The sequence below is a fragment of the Lemur catta genome, chromosome 15 (assembly GCF_020740605.2).
Source record: "Lemur catta isolate mLemCat1 chromosome 15, mLemCat1.pri, whole genome shotgun sequence".
Taxonomy (NCBI): Eukaryota; Metazoa; Chordata; class Mammalia; order Primates; family Lemuridae; genus Lemur; species Lemur catta.
In genome coordinates this window covers 7,658,840-7,673,521 of record NC_059142.1, presented here as the reverse complement: position 1 = coordinate 7,673,521, position 14,682 = coordinate 7,658,840, and the positions used below count along the sequence as shown (strand labels likewise).

At 41.3% G+C, this 14,682-nt stretch overlaps 1 protein-coding gene and 1 non-coding gene across 3 annotated transcripts in view; both read left to right on the top strand.

Moving 5' to 3' along the window:
• The window catches only part of DNAH9 (dynein axonemal heavy chain 9), a 313,352-nt gene extending 300,167 nt beyond the window's left edge, over window positions 1-13,185 (top strand). For both annotated transcript variants that reach the window (XM_045527160.1, XM_045527159.1), the window contains 2 exons: window positions 6,289-6,678; window positions 12,718-13,185. In XM_045527160.1, the coding sequence (XP_045383116.1) occupies window positions 6,289-6,678; window positions 12,718-12,945 (618 nt within the window). In that variant the 3' untranslated portion in view covers window positions 12,946-13,185. The remainder of the gene's footprint in view (window positions 1-6,288; window positions 6,679-12,717) is intronic.
• On the top strand, window positions 5,305-5,366 carry LOC123621381. The gene has a single exon (XR_006729109.1). It is a non-coding gene; the product is annotated as a U7 small nuclear RNA (small nuclear RNA).
• Window positions 13,186-14,682: the final 1,497 nt, after the last annotated feature.

Here is a 14,682-nt window from a genome sequence, read left to right as displayed (position 1 = left end):
TTCAACATAGCCCTGGCAAAAACATACATACTGCAGTTTACATTACCAAACAGAAAGCTTAGCCTTTCTGCCTAAAGTAAGTGTTGTCCTCTAGAGTTTTCTGTGATGACGTAGACCTCTCATATCTGTACTAATAAGTTCACATGTGGCTACTGACCACATGAAATGTAGCTAATATGACTAAGGAACTAGATTTTTAATTTTATAATTTTAATTCACTTGCATTTAAATGGCCACGTGTGGCCACTGGCTATCGTATGAGACACTGCAGGCCTATAACGTCTGTAGTTGGGTACTGCAATGGAAGACCAAGAACGATGGGAGAGGACTTGCCTTGCAGACGTGTTTGCTAAAGAGATTATCAGCTAGTTTTCCCACAAAGAACTGTACCTCGTCCTTCCCCCCAAAGGTGAATTCTAGCCCCTGTAGATCTTAAAAGCCATTTTTTCAGTTGATTGCAATTACTTTTCCCACTGACCTCTCTCCAGATTCTCTTCTCCAGGGCTGGCTTAGTCGGCTCAGGCTGCTATAACAAAATACCGTAGACTGGGTGGCTTAAACAGACTTTTGTTTCTCCCAGTTCTGGAGGTCCAAGAGCAAGTGCTGGCAGATTCGGTTTCTGGTGTGGGCTGTTTTCTGGGCTTTGCAGACAGCTGCCTTCTTTTTGTGTCCACAAAAGGAAGAGGGAAAGAGAGAAAGTGAGGGGAGAGGAAGACAGACTGAGATTTCTTCCCCTCCTATCACATTAGGGCTCCACCCTTATGACCTCATTGAACCTTAATCACCTCTTTAAAGGCCCGGTCTCCAATATAGTCACATGGGAGGGGGACGGGGAGGGCGTCAACATAGGAATTAGGCAGGGACACAGCTCAGTCCATAGCAGGGGTCTTTCCTACCTGTCGACCCTGGAGGCTGCAGCTGCCTCCCATGGAGAAGTTGCTGTAGCAGCCTGACGTCCTGTTGGGGCCACCTGTACCCGGCTCAGTGGTTCCGTGGGCCACCAACCCCACCCCTCTGTGGTGCTCAGGCCTCACGGGTGCCCATGCATGACGTCAGCACTTCACCTTGCTTTCGGCCCTCTGTCACTCTCACTCTCCTGCTTGAGAGTCTCCTTCATGAATGGAAGGAGTGAAGTGGCATCAAAGCCAGGCATGGGGATTATTCTGTTCTGTTCTGTTCTTGGGCATAAGCCACCATGTTTGTTAGAAAAGAAGTGCTGAGAACCATTGCTCAGGGCTCCTCCTGCCTCCCTAGAGGACACTGTGCTTCAGCCACTGCCGTCTCTGGTGCTGCGCCCAGGTGCCTTGGCACACGTCTGCAAGGGCCATGCCCGGCCTCTTCCCTGGCGAAGGCTCTGTCCTTCCCAAAAACCCACCTGTAAACATACCTTATAAATAAGCCCTCCTGTGACTAATTCCACTTGACTGTGGTTACCCTACTCTTCTGCACCTCCCCGGCTCATAGACCCAGCATTGGTCCCACATGGCTGTAGTCAGCACTCAAGTCTTTCCCACAAATACAAACTCTGCTTCCTCAGCTAAACTGTAAACTCTCAAATGAGGACTCTTTTCTAAATGCTGTACATTTCTGGGAGAGAAAAAAAACTAGTGTAGCTCTCTGTTTGCTGTGGGTGTGGGTCTAAGCAGAGAGAGAGGTCAACTACATCCTCAGTATATGTCTTTCTGTTTAATTTGTTTGCTCACCACTACAAATACTGTGTAGCCCGTGCAGTCAATGGGCTTGACTTTTTAAATCAGGGATTTGGAAAATTACATACACATACACTGTAATCAGTCCATTAAAAGTTAGTGGCGTGGATTAGTCATGGTGTGTTTAGGTTTTTTAATAATTCCTTTTACACATTTAGAGGGTTTTTTTTTTCCTAAACAGAGAAAGGTACTGATTTAAAAAGCAAATTTTACAACTGTGAGAATAATCTCTGAAACGTATTAATGAGGTGGTACTTAAAAGTGACTCCTGGTTTTTTGCTTATGGCCAACAAACCAGATTTACCTTTCCACCTTAAATAATTAGAAAAGCAGACAAAATATGAAAAACATCAGTTTTCAGATACTGGACAACAGGTAGCATAGGACTATGATACTTGAAAGAAAGGAAACAAGAAACGCGAGCCCTTTGCTGCACAAGCTAGATGGAGGCAGTTCCCGGGCTACAGCTCAGGGAGCAGGAACCCAAGAGAGCCCTACAGTCTTGTTGAAATGAGGAGACACAGAGCAGAGTTGACAGACCATCCAGGATGGTCTCTTCATCTTAAACTCCTTCACTCTCATCTGGAAACTCCCTTTTGCCATGTGAGGTAACACAGTCCCAGGTTCCAGGGATTAGGATGCAGACATCTGGAGGGGGAGGCTATTATTCTGCCTACCATGCATACCATGGAATACTACTCAGTAATGAAAAGGAATAAACTATTGACATACGCAAAAACCTGGATGAATTTCCAAATAATTGATCTGAACAAAAAAGCCAATCCCAAAAGCTTATATATTTTATGATTCCAATTATATAACATCCCTGAAATGACAATTAATAGAAATGGAGAATAGATTAGTGGTTGCTCAGGGTTAAGGAAGGGGTGGGGACAGGATGGAAGTGGGTGTGGTTATAAAAGGGCAACATGGAATCCTTGTGGTGATGGAAATGTTTTGTTATCTTGAGTATATTAATGTGAGTATCTTGATTGTGATATTGTACTGTGGTTTTACAAGATGTTACCATTAGGGGAAAGTGGGTAAAGGGTATGCAGGATCTGTCTGTATTATATCTTAAAACTACATGTGCATCTATGATTATCTCAAAATTAAAAATTTAGCTGGGTTTGGTGGCACATGCCTGAAAGCTGCTTAGGAGGCTGAGATGAGAGGGTCACTTGAGCCCAGGAGTTTGAGACCAGCCTGGGCAACATACTGAGACCCCATCTCAAAAAAAAAAAGTTTGATTTAATTTTTTTAAAGCACCATACAAAAACCTGCCCACAGATATTTAGAGCAACTTTATTCATAACCACCAAAACTTTGAAGCAACCAAGATGTCCTTCAGTAGGTAAACAGATAAATAAAGTTCAGTACATCCATACAATGGAATTTTATTAGGTGCTAAAAAAATGAGCTATCAGGTTGTGAAATGATATGGAGGAAACTTAAATGCATATTACCAAATGAAAGATGTCAATCTGAAAAGGCTACATACCATATTATTGCAACTATGTGGCATTCCATAAAAGGCAAAACTATGGAGACAGTAAAAAATAAATAAATGTTTGCCAGAGATTAAGAGGGATGAAGGGATGAGTAAGGTGGAGCCCAGAGAATTTTTAGGATACTGAAGCAATAATGGTGGATATGACATTATAATGGTGGATACATGTCATTATACTATATTGATACCATATGATACTATATTTACATGATACTATAATGGTGGATACATGTCATTATAAATTTGCCCAAACCCCATAGAATGTCCAACACAAAGAGCAAACCCTGATATAAACTATGAACTCTGGGTGATAATGATGTGAATGTAGGTTCATCACTCATAACAAATGCACCACTCTGGTGGGGGATGTTGGTAGTGGCAAAGACTGCATGTGTGGAGGCAGAAGGTATATGGGAAATCTCTGTACCTTCTGCTCGATTTGCTGTGAAACTAAAACTCCCCTAAAAAATAGTCTGTTTAACAACAACAACAACAAAAAAAAAAAGCAGAGAGAAAACTTCCCAACAAATTTTATGAAGACAGAATTAACTTGATACCCAAGTCAAAGACATTATGAGAAAAGAAAATGACAGATCAGCTTTCTTCATAAACACAAATGCAAAAGTCTTTACCAAATGTTGACAAAATCAAATCACACAATATAAGAAAAAGATAATAGACCATGGGCAAATAGGTTTATCCCAGGAATACAAGACTGGTTTCAACATTCAAAAATCAATCAATGGGCCAGGCGTGATAGCTCATGCCTGTGATCCCAGCACCTTGGGAGGCTGACGCAGGAGGATCACTTGAGGTCAGGAGTTCGAGACCAGCCTGAGCAACATAGTGAGACCCCATCTCTACAAAAACAAATGTTTTAATTACGCAGGTGTGGTGGCACATGCCTGTAGTCTGAGCTACTCGGGAGGCTGAGGCAAGAGGATCATTTGAGCCCAGGAGTTCAAGGTTACAGTGAGCTATGATGGGGCCACGCACTCCAGCCTGGGCAACAGAGCGAGACTCTGTCTCTCTTTAAAAAAAAAAGAGAGAGAGAGAGAGAAAAGAAAAAAAACAATGAGTTCATGAGTTCATCATATTAAAAAAAATCATGTTATCATCTTCATAAATGCAGAAAATGCATTTGATAAAATTTAACACCAAATCTTGATCTTAAAATATCAGAAAAACAGAAATAAAAGGGAATTTCCTCAACTTAAACGACATCTAAGAAAAACGTATTTAATGGTGAAGACTGAATGCTTTCTCTCTAAGTTTGGGAACAAGGCAAAGATGTCCACCCTCATCACTTTTATTCCTCATTGTAATGAAGGTCCCAGATAGTGCACTAAGGCAAGAAATAGTTATACAGATGGGGTCTCATAGAACAAAGGGTATGAACTTCTTTGATCATTTATTTTGCCCTTTGAACTAAATTTGTTCTTTATATTCAATGTTACTTTGTTAAATAATCAGCTATTTTATGAGAAATTAATTATCACATAAGTCATAGATTGCACATAATAATGAATCATCACATAAATGCAGACATGGGATCATACAGAAGCTTGATTTGGGCTAGATATACAGGGAATATATTACTTCTTCCTTTTAAAAGCCTGTGTACACTAAAGGAGAGATACCAAACAAAGGGAACAATTTTTTCTATTTTAACCTAATAATGGTATTTATTTTCCTGAAGCAGATCCTTAAGGAAATTTAGCAGAAGAAATTCATTCACCTAATTTCAGTGTGGTTGGAAGTGATAAACTGTGGTGGCAGATACAGGGCACTTGGAGCACCATGGAGCCTGGGTGTGGCCTCGGATTCCTTTGCAACACACTGCTCTGGTCCATCACCGCAATACATCTGAGTGGACATGCTGGACACAATTATAGAAAATCACAATAATGCCCCGTAACAAAGTGGTTTTACTTGAGGGGGAAAAAATCTGTAATTCAGGCTGTACTGATTCATCCTGGCATATCTGGCACTGGTTAGGGATGTCTATCTGTTCTTTAAAATATTAAGGTACTAACATCTTAAAGTAGTCCAGCCACCAGACACTGCAGCATAGAAAGTGTATCCGACTGTCACAGCTCTTTTAGAATTTGTCTACCAGGTTTTCTGATCCTCACTAGAAGACCCAAATTTAAAAAAAAAAAAAAAATTTAAAAAGAGTAAAAAAAAAAAAAAGAAAAGAAAAGAAAGTGTATCTGTAATAACTACACCTGATATGGGAAGTTCATAAAGAAGTTATTAGTTCAGTCTATTTCCTGTAAATCAGGAGTTTATGGCTACCACTCTGGGCACTGCAATATGCTCATCTTGAGGTAAGTACGCTGAACTCTTTCTAACAGTTTCGAAAGTTAAGAGAAAGAATTGGACCTAGTACTCCACGATGCCAGTCTCCCGTCCCACAGGCAAGGTGACTCAGGCCCAATGTGGGTGGAGACTTGTCTCATGTTTTAGCAGTGTCGGGCACACTAACCCCTGTTACAGAAACCATTACAACAGAAATGGGGTCTTCAAGAAATTGCCACAGATTTTTGGCAGAGCCAAAGTTACAGAGTTTAATTTAAAGATAGTTGTCAGTGTAAACCTTTCTTTACAGATTCCATCTAGCAGTTGAAAGAGGATCCCTTAAAGTTGACTGTATCTAACAGCTTGATTTCTGGAGGAAATCCTTGATTTGGGGGAATGTAGATCTTTGCTTCTTGGGTTTCTAAGCTGCGCGCATGGGAATGGTGGAAATCAAACTTTAGGGTAGGGTCATGCAGCATGGAACCCACAGGTGGTTTAAGGTCCGCATTGGGAAGCAATTGTGTTTTTTGAAGCCGTGTCAGTAGAGAGGCAAGACTGACATCACCAGAGCAGGGAGGGTTTTCAAGGACCAGCCTCTGTGAGATAAACCTTGCAAAGCAAGTACTAGACAAAAACAGTCATTGTGTCACCCACCCCTGGAATCATCTCCCATCTGCCTGGCTGCTGAGCCAGAGGTCTCTGAGGCCGGTTGTTTCCAGGGACACCCCACCCCCACCCCCTCACTGTCTCCCCTCTCTATGTCTTCAGGGGGAGCTGACCATGACCAGCGACATGGAGAACTTACAGAACGCCCTGTACTTAGATACGGTGCCAGAGCCCTGGGCCAGGAGAGCCTACCCTTCCACGGCAGGCCTGGCAGCCTGGTTTCTGGATCTCCTCAACCGAATCAAGGAGCTGGAGGCTTGGACGGGGGACTTTGCAATGCCCTCCACTGTGTGGCTCACAGGCTTCTTCAACCCCCAGTCCTTCCTGACTGCCATCATGCAGTCCACGGCCCGCAAGAACGAGTGGCCACTGGACCAGATGGCCCTGCAATGTGACGTGACAAAGAAGAACAGAGAAGAGTTCAGGAGCCCTCCTCGGGAAGGGGCCTACGTCCACGGCCTCTTCATGGAAGGTGCCCGCTGGGACACACAGGTAAAGCCTGGGGTAAGCCCTTTGGCCCATCTAGTACACATTGCACATGCACATACACACGCCCCCATAAAGTGTGATTACTAAAGGGGGTGCCCCTGCATCTTTTTACCTAGATAACCTGTCTTTCCTTGAGGCCATCAAGCCATTTCTACGAAGCCAGGGGTGGTGCAAAGCACACGGGCTTCACAGAAGGAGCAGACTGGAGAGGTTAACTGTGGGCTCTGGAACCAGACTGGCTGGATCTGAACCAGAAACTGTATCTGTGACAACCTTGGATATATTTTCACCTCTCTGGATCTCAACTGCTATATGAGAGAACAGATTCATTGCGAAAATTCAATGAGTTAATATGTAAGACACTAGAACAGTGCCTGGCACATAGACAGTGCTCAAAAGGTGTTGGGAGTCAGCTGTCCTTGCTGCTGTGTGTCTTGGGGTATCATTTCACCTCCCTGGTCTGCTTTCCTCATTCATGAGCTCTCAAAAGGCAGGAATCCCTTTTGACTTTCATGTTGTTTTATGTCAGCAAAGAGAGCCAGTAGATATCTTTTAAAGTGACATTTTGAAAAGATTCCTCACTGAGGGCTAATAAAAACTGGAGTCACCACAAAGACTGAGAAGATGTTTTGTCATGGATAAGAAACTAGCAAGCAAGCACAGAGGGCTGGGATAAATGAAATAAACAAGGATGGATAACTCTAAAGCAAGTTTGTGTTTGTTATACACATGATCTGGAAAGAGTGCCAAGTCAAATATATCACTTGGCAGGTGACGCTAACCCATTCCTAGCAGTCAGTCAACACTAAGCTAATGGAGTGAAACTGTGAGATCTGGAAGATCCCAGGGGGCCATGTGAATATGCACATAGAGATGTACTGGATTCAATAGTACCCCCAAAAAATTCATGTCCACCCAGAACTTCAGAATGAAACTTTATTTAGAAATAGGGTCTTTGCAGATGTAATTAGTTAAGATAAGGTCATACTGGATTAGCATGGACCCTAAACCCAATGACTAGTGCCCTTATAAGAAGGCCACGTGGAGACACAGAAGAGAATGCCCATAAAGGTGGAGGCAGAGATAGGAGTGATGCATCTACAAGCCAAGGAAGGCCAAGGGTTGCCAGCAACCACCAGAAGCTAGGAGAGGCCTGGGTTGGTTTCTGCCTCAGAGCTTCCAGAAGAACCAACTCTGCCCACACCTTGACTTAGGACTTCCAGCCTCCAGAACTGTGACAGAATAAATTTCTGTGATTTTCAGCCACCACATTTGTGGCAATTTGTCACACCAGCCTTAGGAAACGAATCCAAGAGCCAACAAGGACAGTAAAGTGGGACTGTTCAGACAGCCTGAATCTTGAGAAGGAAGTTGACTTCCCTCTTTTCACCTGAACATTTGCACCAGATTCTGTCACTGGAGATCACGCATGGACCATGTCAGCTGGAGGGTGGGCTAGGCCAAGCCACAGCCAGAACCCCACCCCCCAAAAAAAAACCACCAAAATGAGAGAAGTACAAAAAGGAAAGCAGGAGAAAATCTCAGCGGAAGGGCAATGGCACTGTGGAGGAAACAAAAGGATATCTATTCCCATCACCAGCCCCCACTTTTCATATCTGATTGTAAATAATGAAAGCTTTCCAAAAATCACTACCTGTTCACCAGGAGCTCCTGTTCTTACAAGTTCTATCCTAAAAAGATGTCAGCAAACATGGAAGAAGCAGGACCTCCAAAAACCCCCTCCTCCATAAAACAATGAGAATGAGAATAGTGGCAAAAAAAAAAAAAAAAGTCAGAATCAACTTTTTCAGAACTCTAGATATTAAACCAAAGGCTTCCAGCAATCCAAGCAAGTGTTTATTTAAGCAAAACAGCTGAATCTTGGTAAGGACAAAGTTTACAGCCTTTTAACTTTCCCTGTTACCATCCCCACCCATCCCCAGCTCTGAGGTGGCCTCAGGAACCGACAGGCCACAATCACAGTGAAACTGGCGACTGTGCAGTGGAGTGGGAGCACCTTCAAAGCCCCATTTCCAGAAACTTGTCATTACTTTTCTTAATTATCTTTTTTTAAATTTCAATATATTTGGAAACACAAGTGTTTTTTGTTCTATGGATGCACTGTATAATGCTGAAGTCAGGGCTTGTAGTGTACCTGTCACCAGAATAGTGTACATTGTACCTAATATGTGCTTTTTGATCTCTCAACCCCCTCCCACCCAAAATTGTCATTATTTTGCCTCTCTAGTGGTTTCCTGGAAGGCCTCACTCACAAGTCTGTCTTATTTGATATGAGTTGGAACTCAACCAAGGCAACAACCTTTTCCCCATCGGCATTTGTTGAAAAACAAAGACAACTGCTTAACACTGTAGCTTACCTGAGACAGTAGATGACAGTGGAGCAAATAATAGGCTAACCAAAAAGTTTAAAAGGACAAGCTAGAAAGTGGGATGTCCACAGGGGCCTTGGAAAACCTCAAAATCTAAAAGGCCATGCCTATGTGTAGAGCTGTGCCCATAGCCAGAGCTGTGCACATGCTCAAGGAAGACTTGAGCAGGCCACACACTCTCACTTTTAGCTAACTTTGAGGTTCTATGAAAGCAGGGAAGTGAAGTCTACGTTAGCAGAGTTTTAAACTGTCTGGTTGAGCATTGGAGGTATGCTCCAACATGCTCAGCCCCTCAGCAAAGGCTTTGAGACTTATTGGTTCCAGTTACTTAAGAAATCTCTGTCCAATTATTTGCTGACCACTAAGCTAACTGAGCAGGCCATTTCAGTGGTCATATGTGACAAAGAATATAGACTTTACAGAATCAATTCAGAAAAATCACCAAATAAACAAACAGCAACAAACCCTACAGAGAGAGAGATTTCCAGAGTGGCCACATTATTTAAAACATCCAGACTTCAACAAAAATTATGAGACATGCAAAGAAAAAGCAAGGGCCCATACACAAGGAAAAAAGCAATCAACAGGAACTCTCCCTGAAGAAGTCCAAATGCTGGACTTGCTAAATAAAGACTTTAAATCACCTATTTCAAATATGTTCCAAGAACCAAAGGAAATCATGTCCAATGACTAAAGAAAATTATGTGAACAACGTATCACTGAGTAGAGGATATTAATACAGAGAGAGAAATTATGCATATTTTAAAAAGAACCAAGTAGAAACTCTGGAGTTGAAAAGTATAATACCTGAAATAAAAATTGAACAGAGGAATGAAACAACAGATTTGGATAAGCAGAAAAATTAGCAAACTTGGAAATAGGTCAATTGAGATGATCCAGTCTAAAAAACAGGGAAACAAAAGAATGAAGAAAAATTCAAAGTCTCAGAGACCTATAAGACACCATCAAGCATGCCAACAACATACACATGTGGGAGTTTCAGAAGGAGAGGAGAAATAAAGGGCCAGAAAGAACATCTGAAGAGAAAATTTAAAGAAAAACATTGATCTACACATCCAAGAAGCTCAATGAAATCCAAGTAGAATAAACTCAGAGATGCATGCCTAGACATATATATAATCAAAGTGGTGAAAGATAAAGACAAAGAGAGAATCTTGAAAGTAGCCAGAGAACAGTGATGCATCACTTACAAGGAGTCCTCAATGAGAATAATAGCTGATTTCTTGTCAGAAACCATGAAGGCCAGAAGGCAGACAGATGACATAGGCCAAGTGCTGAACTAAAAGACCGTCCCCGAAGAATTCTATATCCAGAAAAATTATCTTCAAAAATGAAGAAGAAAGTAAGATATTTTCAGGTTTTAAGAACAGAGAGACTCCATCACTACCAGCCCAGCCCTTCAATAAATACCAAAGGGAGTCCTGCACACGGAAAGGAAAGGACACTCTACAGTAACTCAAGCCCATATAAAGACATAGAATATTGGTAAAGGTAATTACATGTGCAAATATGAAAGATAATATAAATGCATGTTTATCATTTTTATTTCTCTCATATCTGATTTAAAGGACAATTGCATAAGGCAATAATTATAAATCTGTGTTGATGGGCATCAAACGTACAAAGATGTAATTTGAATGATGCAAACAGCCAAAGGAGGAAGAGGGAATGGAGCTATATAAGAATAAAGTTTTGTATACTATTGAAATTAAGTTAGAATTAATCTTAAGTAGATTTTTATACATTAAAATGTTAATTGTAATCCCCAGGGCAATCACTAGGAAAATAATTCAAAAAGATATAAACAAGGGAATTTAAATGCTACACTAGAATATATCTATTAACACAAAAAAGATAATAATGGAGGAATAGAAAAACAAAAAAGACATAAACATATAGAAAACAAGCAGCAAAGTGACAGACATAAATCCTACTTTATCAGTAATTATACTAAATGTAAATGGATTAAACACTACAACTAAAAAGCAAAGATTAGCAGAATGAATTTTTAAAAACAAACTAAAAAATCCCACCATGATCCAACTATATTATGTTAACAAGAGACACACTTTAGATTCAAAGACACCAGTAGGTTGAAAGTAAACAGAAACCAAAAGAAAGTTAAGAGGCTACACTAATATCAGACAAAATAGACTTTATGAGACAAAAGATGTTACTGGAGAAAAGATAGAAGAAGAGATAGAAATTATAGAGACAAAGAACATTTTGCGACAATAAAAAGGTCAATCCATCAAGAAGATATAACAATTATAAATATATATGCACCTAACAAAAGAGCCCCTAAAATACACAAAAAAAACCTGACAGAATTGAAGAAAGAAAGAAATTCAACCATAACAATTGCAGCTATCAATCCCCCATTGATAATGGTGACTGCAAATGGTTTCTTTTTGGGGTGACGAAAATGTTTTGGAATTAGACAATTAGGATGATTGTATAACTTTTTAATATACTAAAAATCAATTAATTATGTACTTTTAAAACACTGGTTTTATGGTATGTGAAAGAAAAATATTCTAACCCTCCTTCTATTCCTTGCCATAAACACTTAATTCTGCGGGGGCGGGTAAGGGAGTCCTCATGGTTTACCTTAGTTCTGTTACTCACCATGCTTTATATCAGCCTCTAAAGAAACTGAGGAGGTACCATCCTTCCCTTCAAGTAAATTTCATGAACACAAACCAAACTCTGTCCATAGCGTAAGGGGCTTAGAGTCACATGGACACAAAGAATCTGTGAATCACTCTGAATCATTTCCCATAGTATGTTCCACAAAGCACTAGTACCATGGGAAATGGATATGTTGCAAAGAAAAGGGTTCTGTGGTCAAATAAATTTGGGAAACACTAGATTAAATAAAGTTAAACTGTTTTCTTTTCTGCTAGGACATCTCATCTTCAATGGGCTTGTGTATGTTGTAAAGTGTCAAGTCCAGAGTATGGTAAGCACCATTTCCCAAATCTATCTTACTAAAGGACCCTATCGCTCCTCAGGACTAGTAGGAAAAATTGCTCTAGACAGCTCTATTGAGACATCTCAGAAAATCACAGGAAGGACTCATCTGGAAAGCCACAGAATGGTCAGGTCCCTATTACACGAGTAAGGATAGAATGTAGCTCTCTCCTCAAAAAGTCAAAATGCTCTAGAGGGTCGATGAATTTGCATATGAAACTAAAAAGAAAAAGAAACAGGACATAACCAAAGCCTTAAAATCTAAAGCATTTGCTGGCAGGAACTGTGTCTTAATCATCTTTAAATCCCCAGCACCTAGCACAACATCTGGCAAATAGTTGTACTCAATATGCTTATGAAATGAATGAATGAACAAACCAGGAGAGAATCAAGCTCCAAAGGGATTAATCTGTACATGATAAATAGCTTTTGGAACTCTGCTTCAAGAAGTGATTTAGGCTGAAAAAATAGAAATGTGTTTTCCACATGTCAGATGCATTCCCTCATGTGTTGCCGAGAGAACCTGGAAGAGGACAAGCGTATAGGCAGCCAGGCCATCCTCGTCTCTCTCCCCTTGGATCTTCTGACAGGGATAAGGTTGACGGGCTGGGCTCTGGGTTGGCTCTAAAATGGCTCTTCTCATGCTTTTTGTCCTCAGGCTGGGACTATTACAGAGGCAAAGCTGAAGGATCTGACACCCCCCATGCCTGTGATGTTCATCAGGGCCATTCCTGCAGATAAGCAGGATCGCCACAGAGTCTACTCCTGTCCTGTGTACAAGACCAGTCAGCGGGGACCCACCTATGTGTGGACTTTCAACCTGAAGACTAAGGAGAATCCATCCAAGTGGGTTCTCGCTGGAGTAGCCTTGCTTCTCCAGATTTAGCTTCCTGCAGAGGCACTGAAACAAATAAGGAAAGAGGCTGGGCTGGAGGCTGCCCAGAGGGACGGGTGGGTGAAGGGTGACCACAGAAGATACTTAAAAAGATAAGAAATCATGAGCACCCACACTTCTGTAGAATTCATCTATGGAACATGGAGAGGAGTGCCTGACGTGAGGCTGAGCTGGAGGAGTGCAGGCCCAGGAACTAGGGGAAGAGAATTGCGTAATGCTGAACCTTTCCTAATAAAGTGATTTATTCTTCAACTGTGTCTGGTCCAGGCTTTGTGAGCTGCTGAGTCACAAATGAACATAAAGAAACCAAGAGAAAAAAGCTGCAAACACATGAGCCCTGTCCTTGTTACACAACACTATCCCAGCTACCCCGTGCAGTCCTCCGGCCAGCAGCACTGGCATCACCCGTGAATCGGAATCTCCATTTTAAGAAGCTCTCTGGGCAATCTGTATGCATACTCTAGTTTGAGAAACACTACCCTGGATGAGAGGTCAACAAAATTTTTCTGTAAAGAGCTAGACTGTAAATACTTTAGTACTTGCAGATCATAATGTCTCTGTTTCAACTACTCAGCTTTGCCACAGCAGCCCAAAAGCATCCATAGAGAATAAGTAAATTAAGGAGTGTGGCTGCATTCCAGTGAACTTTATTTACAAAAACAAGCAATGGGCCATATCTCATTGATTCCTGCTGTAGAGAATAAGGGAAGTATATATGTGGTATTTATCTTTCATTAATTCACACATCTACTCATTACATTTTTATCTAACACCTACTACTTGCTGGGATACAACTGTGAACAAGCAAGCAGGTTGTTTTTCTGTGTCTCTATCGCCCTTCAGATCATTTAAGAGGGACCCAAGGAGAAAACCTTCCCCGAAAGCTTTTTAATCTAAAAGTTTTCTAGCTTTTCCTCTGGGGAAGAAATTTTCACTGGAAGCCCAAAGTGTTCCATGGTTTTGATGAGTTTTAAAGAGCTCTATGAGGTGGACTGTTTGGCAAGAAAAGTCTAGAAGGGCCCAGTATTTATTCCTTCCAGGATCATTATTCCCTCATGTCCTTGCATAGACTTAAGTTTTGGATTAATTACTATTTAGAACAGTGGTTCTTAAACATGAGCAGGCATCAGAATCCCACAGAGGGCTTGCTGGAACAAAGATTGCTGGGTCCCATGCTTCAAAGTATATTTAATTCAATAAGTTTAACAAACTGCCAATGCTGCCAGTCTGACACTTTGAGAACCCCAGACGTAAAACCTCAAATCCCATCATCCTACAAATTTCTACTATGCAGAATATAGAATCTAAATAATTCCTTCATGATTTTCCTGCTTTCTTCCCCTGTGGTTCCTGTACTCCCTTCAGTGGGGCCTTATTCCTCATCTTCATGCGCTACGAGAGTTAACAAACTCCTCCTGGAATCCAGGAATTCCAACTTGGGCTTTGTCCCTCCTCTCCCATCAACCAGTAATGTACTTTCTGTTGTTTGCCAATGTCTTAATTTACTGCCTATAGATTAATCTGTTTGAGGGGAGATAACTCTGTCCTTCTCATTAGCATCATCCTTCCTGACCCTCACCCAGAATAGTACCATAAGACCAGGCAAGAAAAGGACCAAGATGCTGGAAGGTGGAAGTCTCACTATACAAGGGTAGAACGATTTGAGGCATGTAACTTTTGCAGACAAGGACAAGTGTACAAGTTAGATATATGTGTTAATAAAGCTCT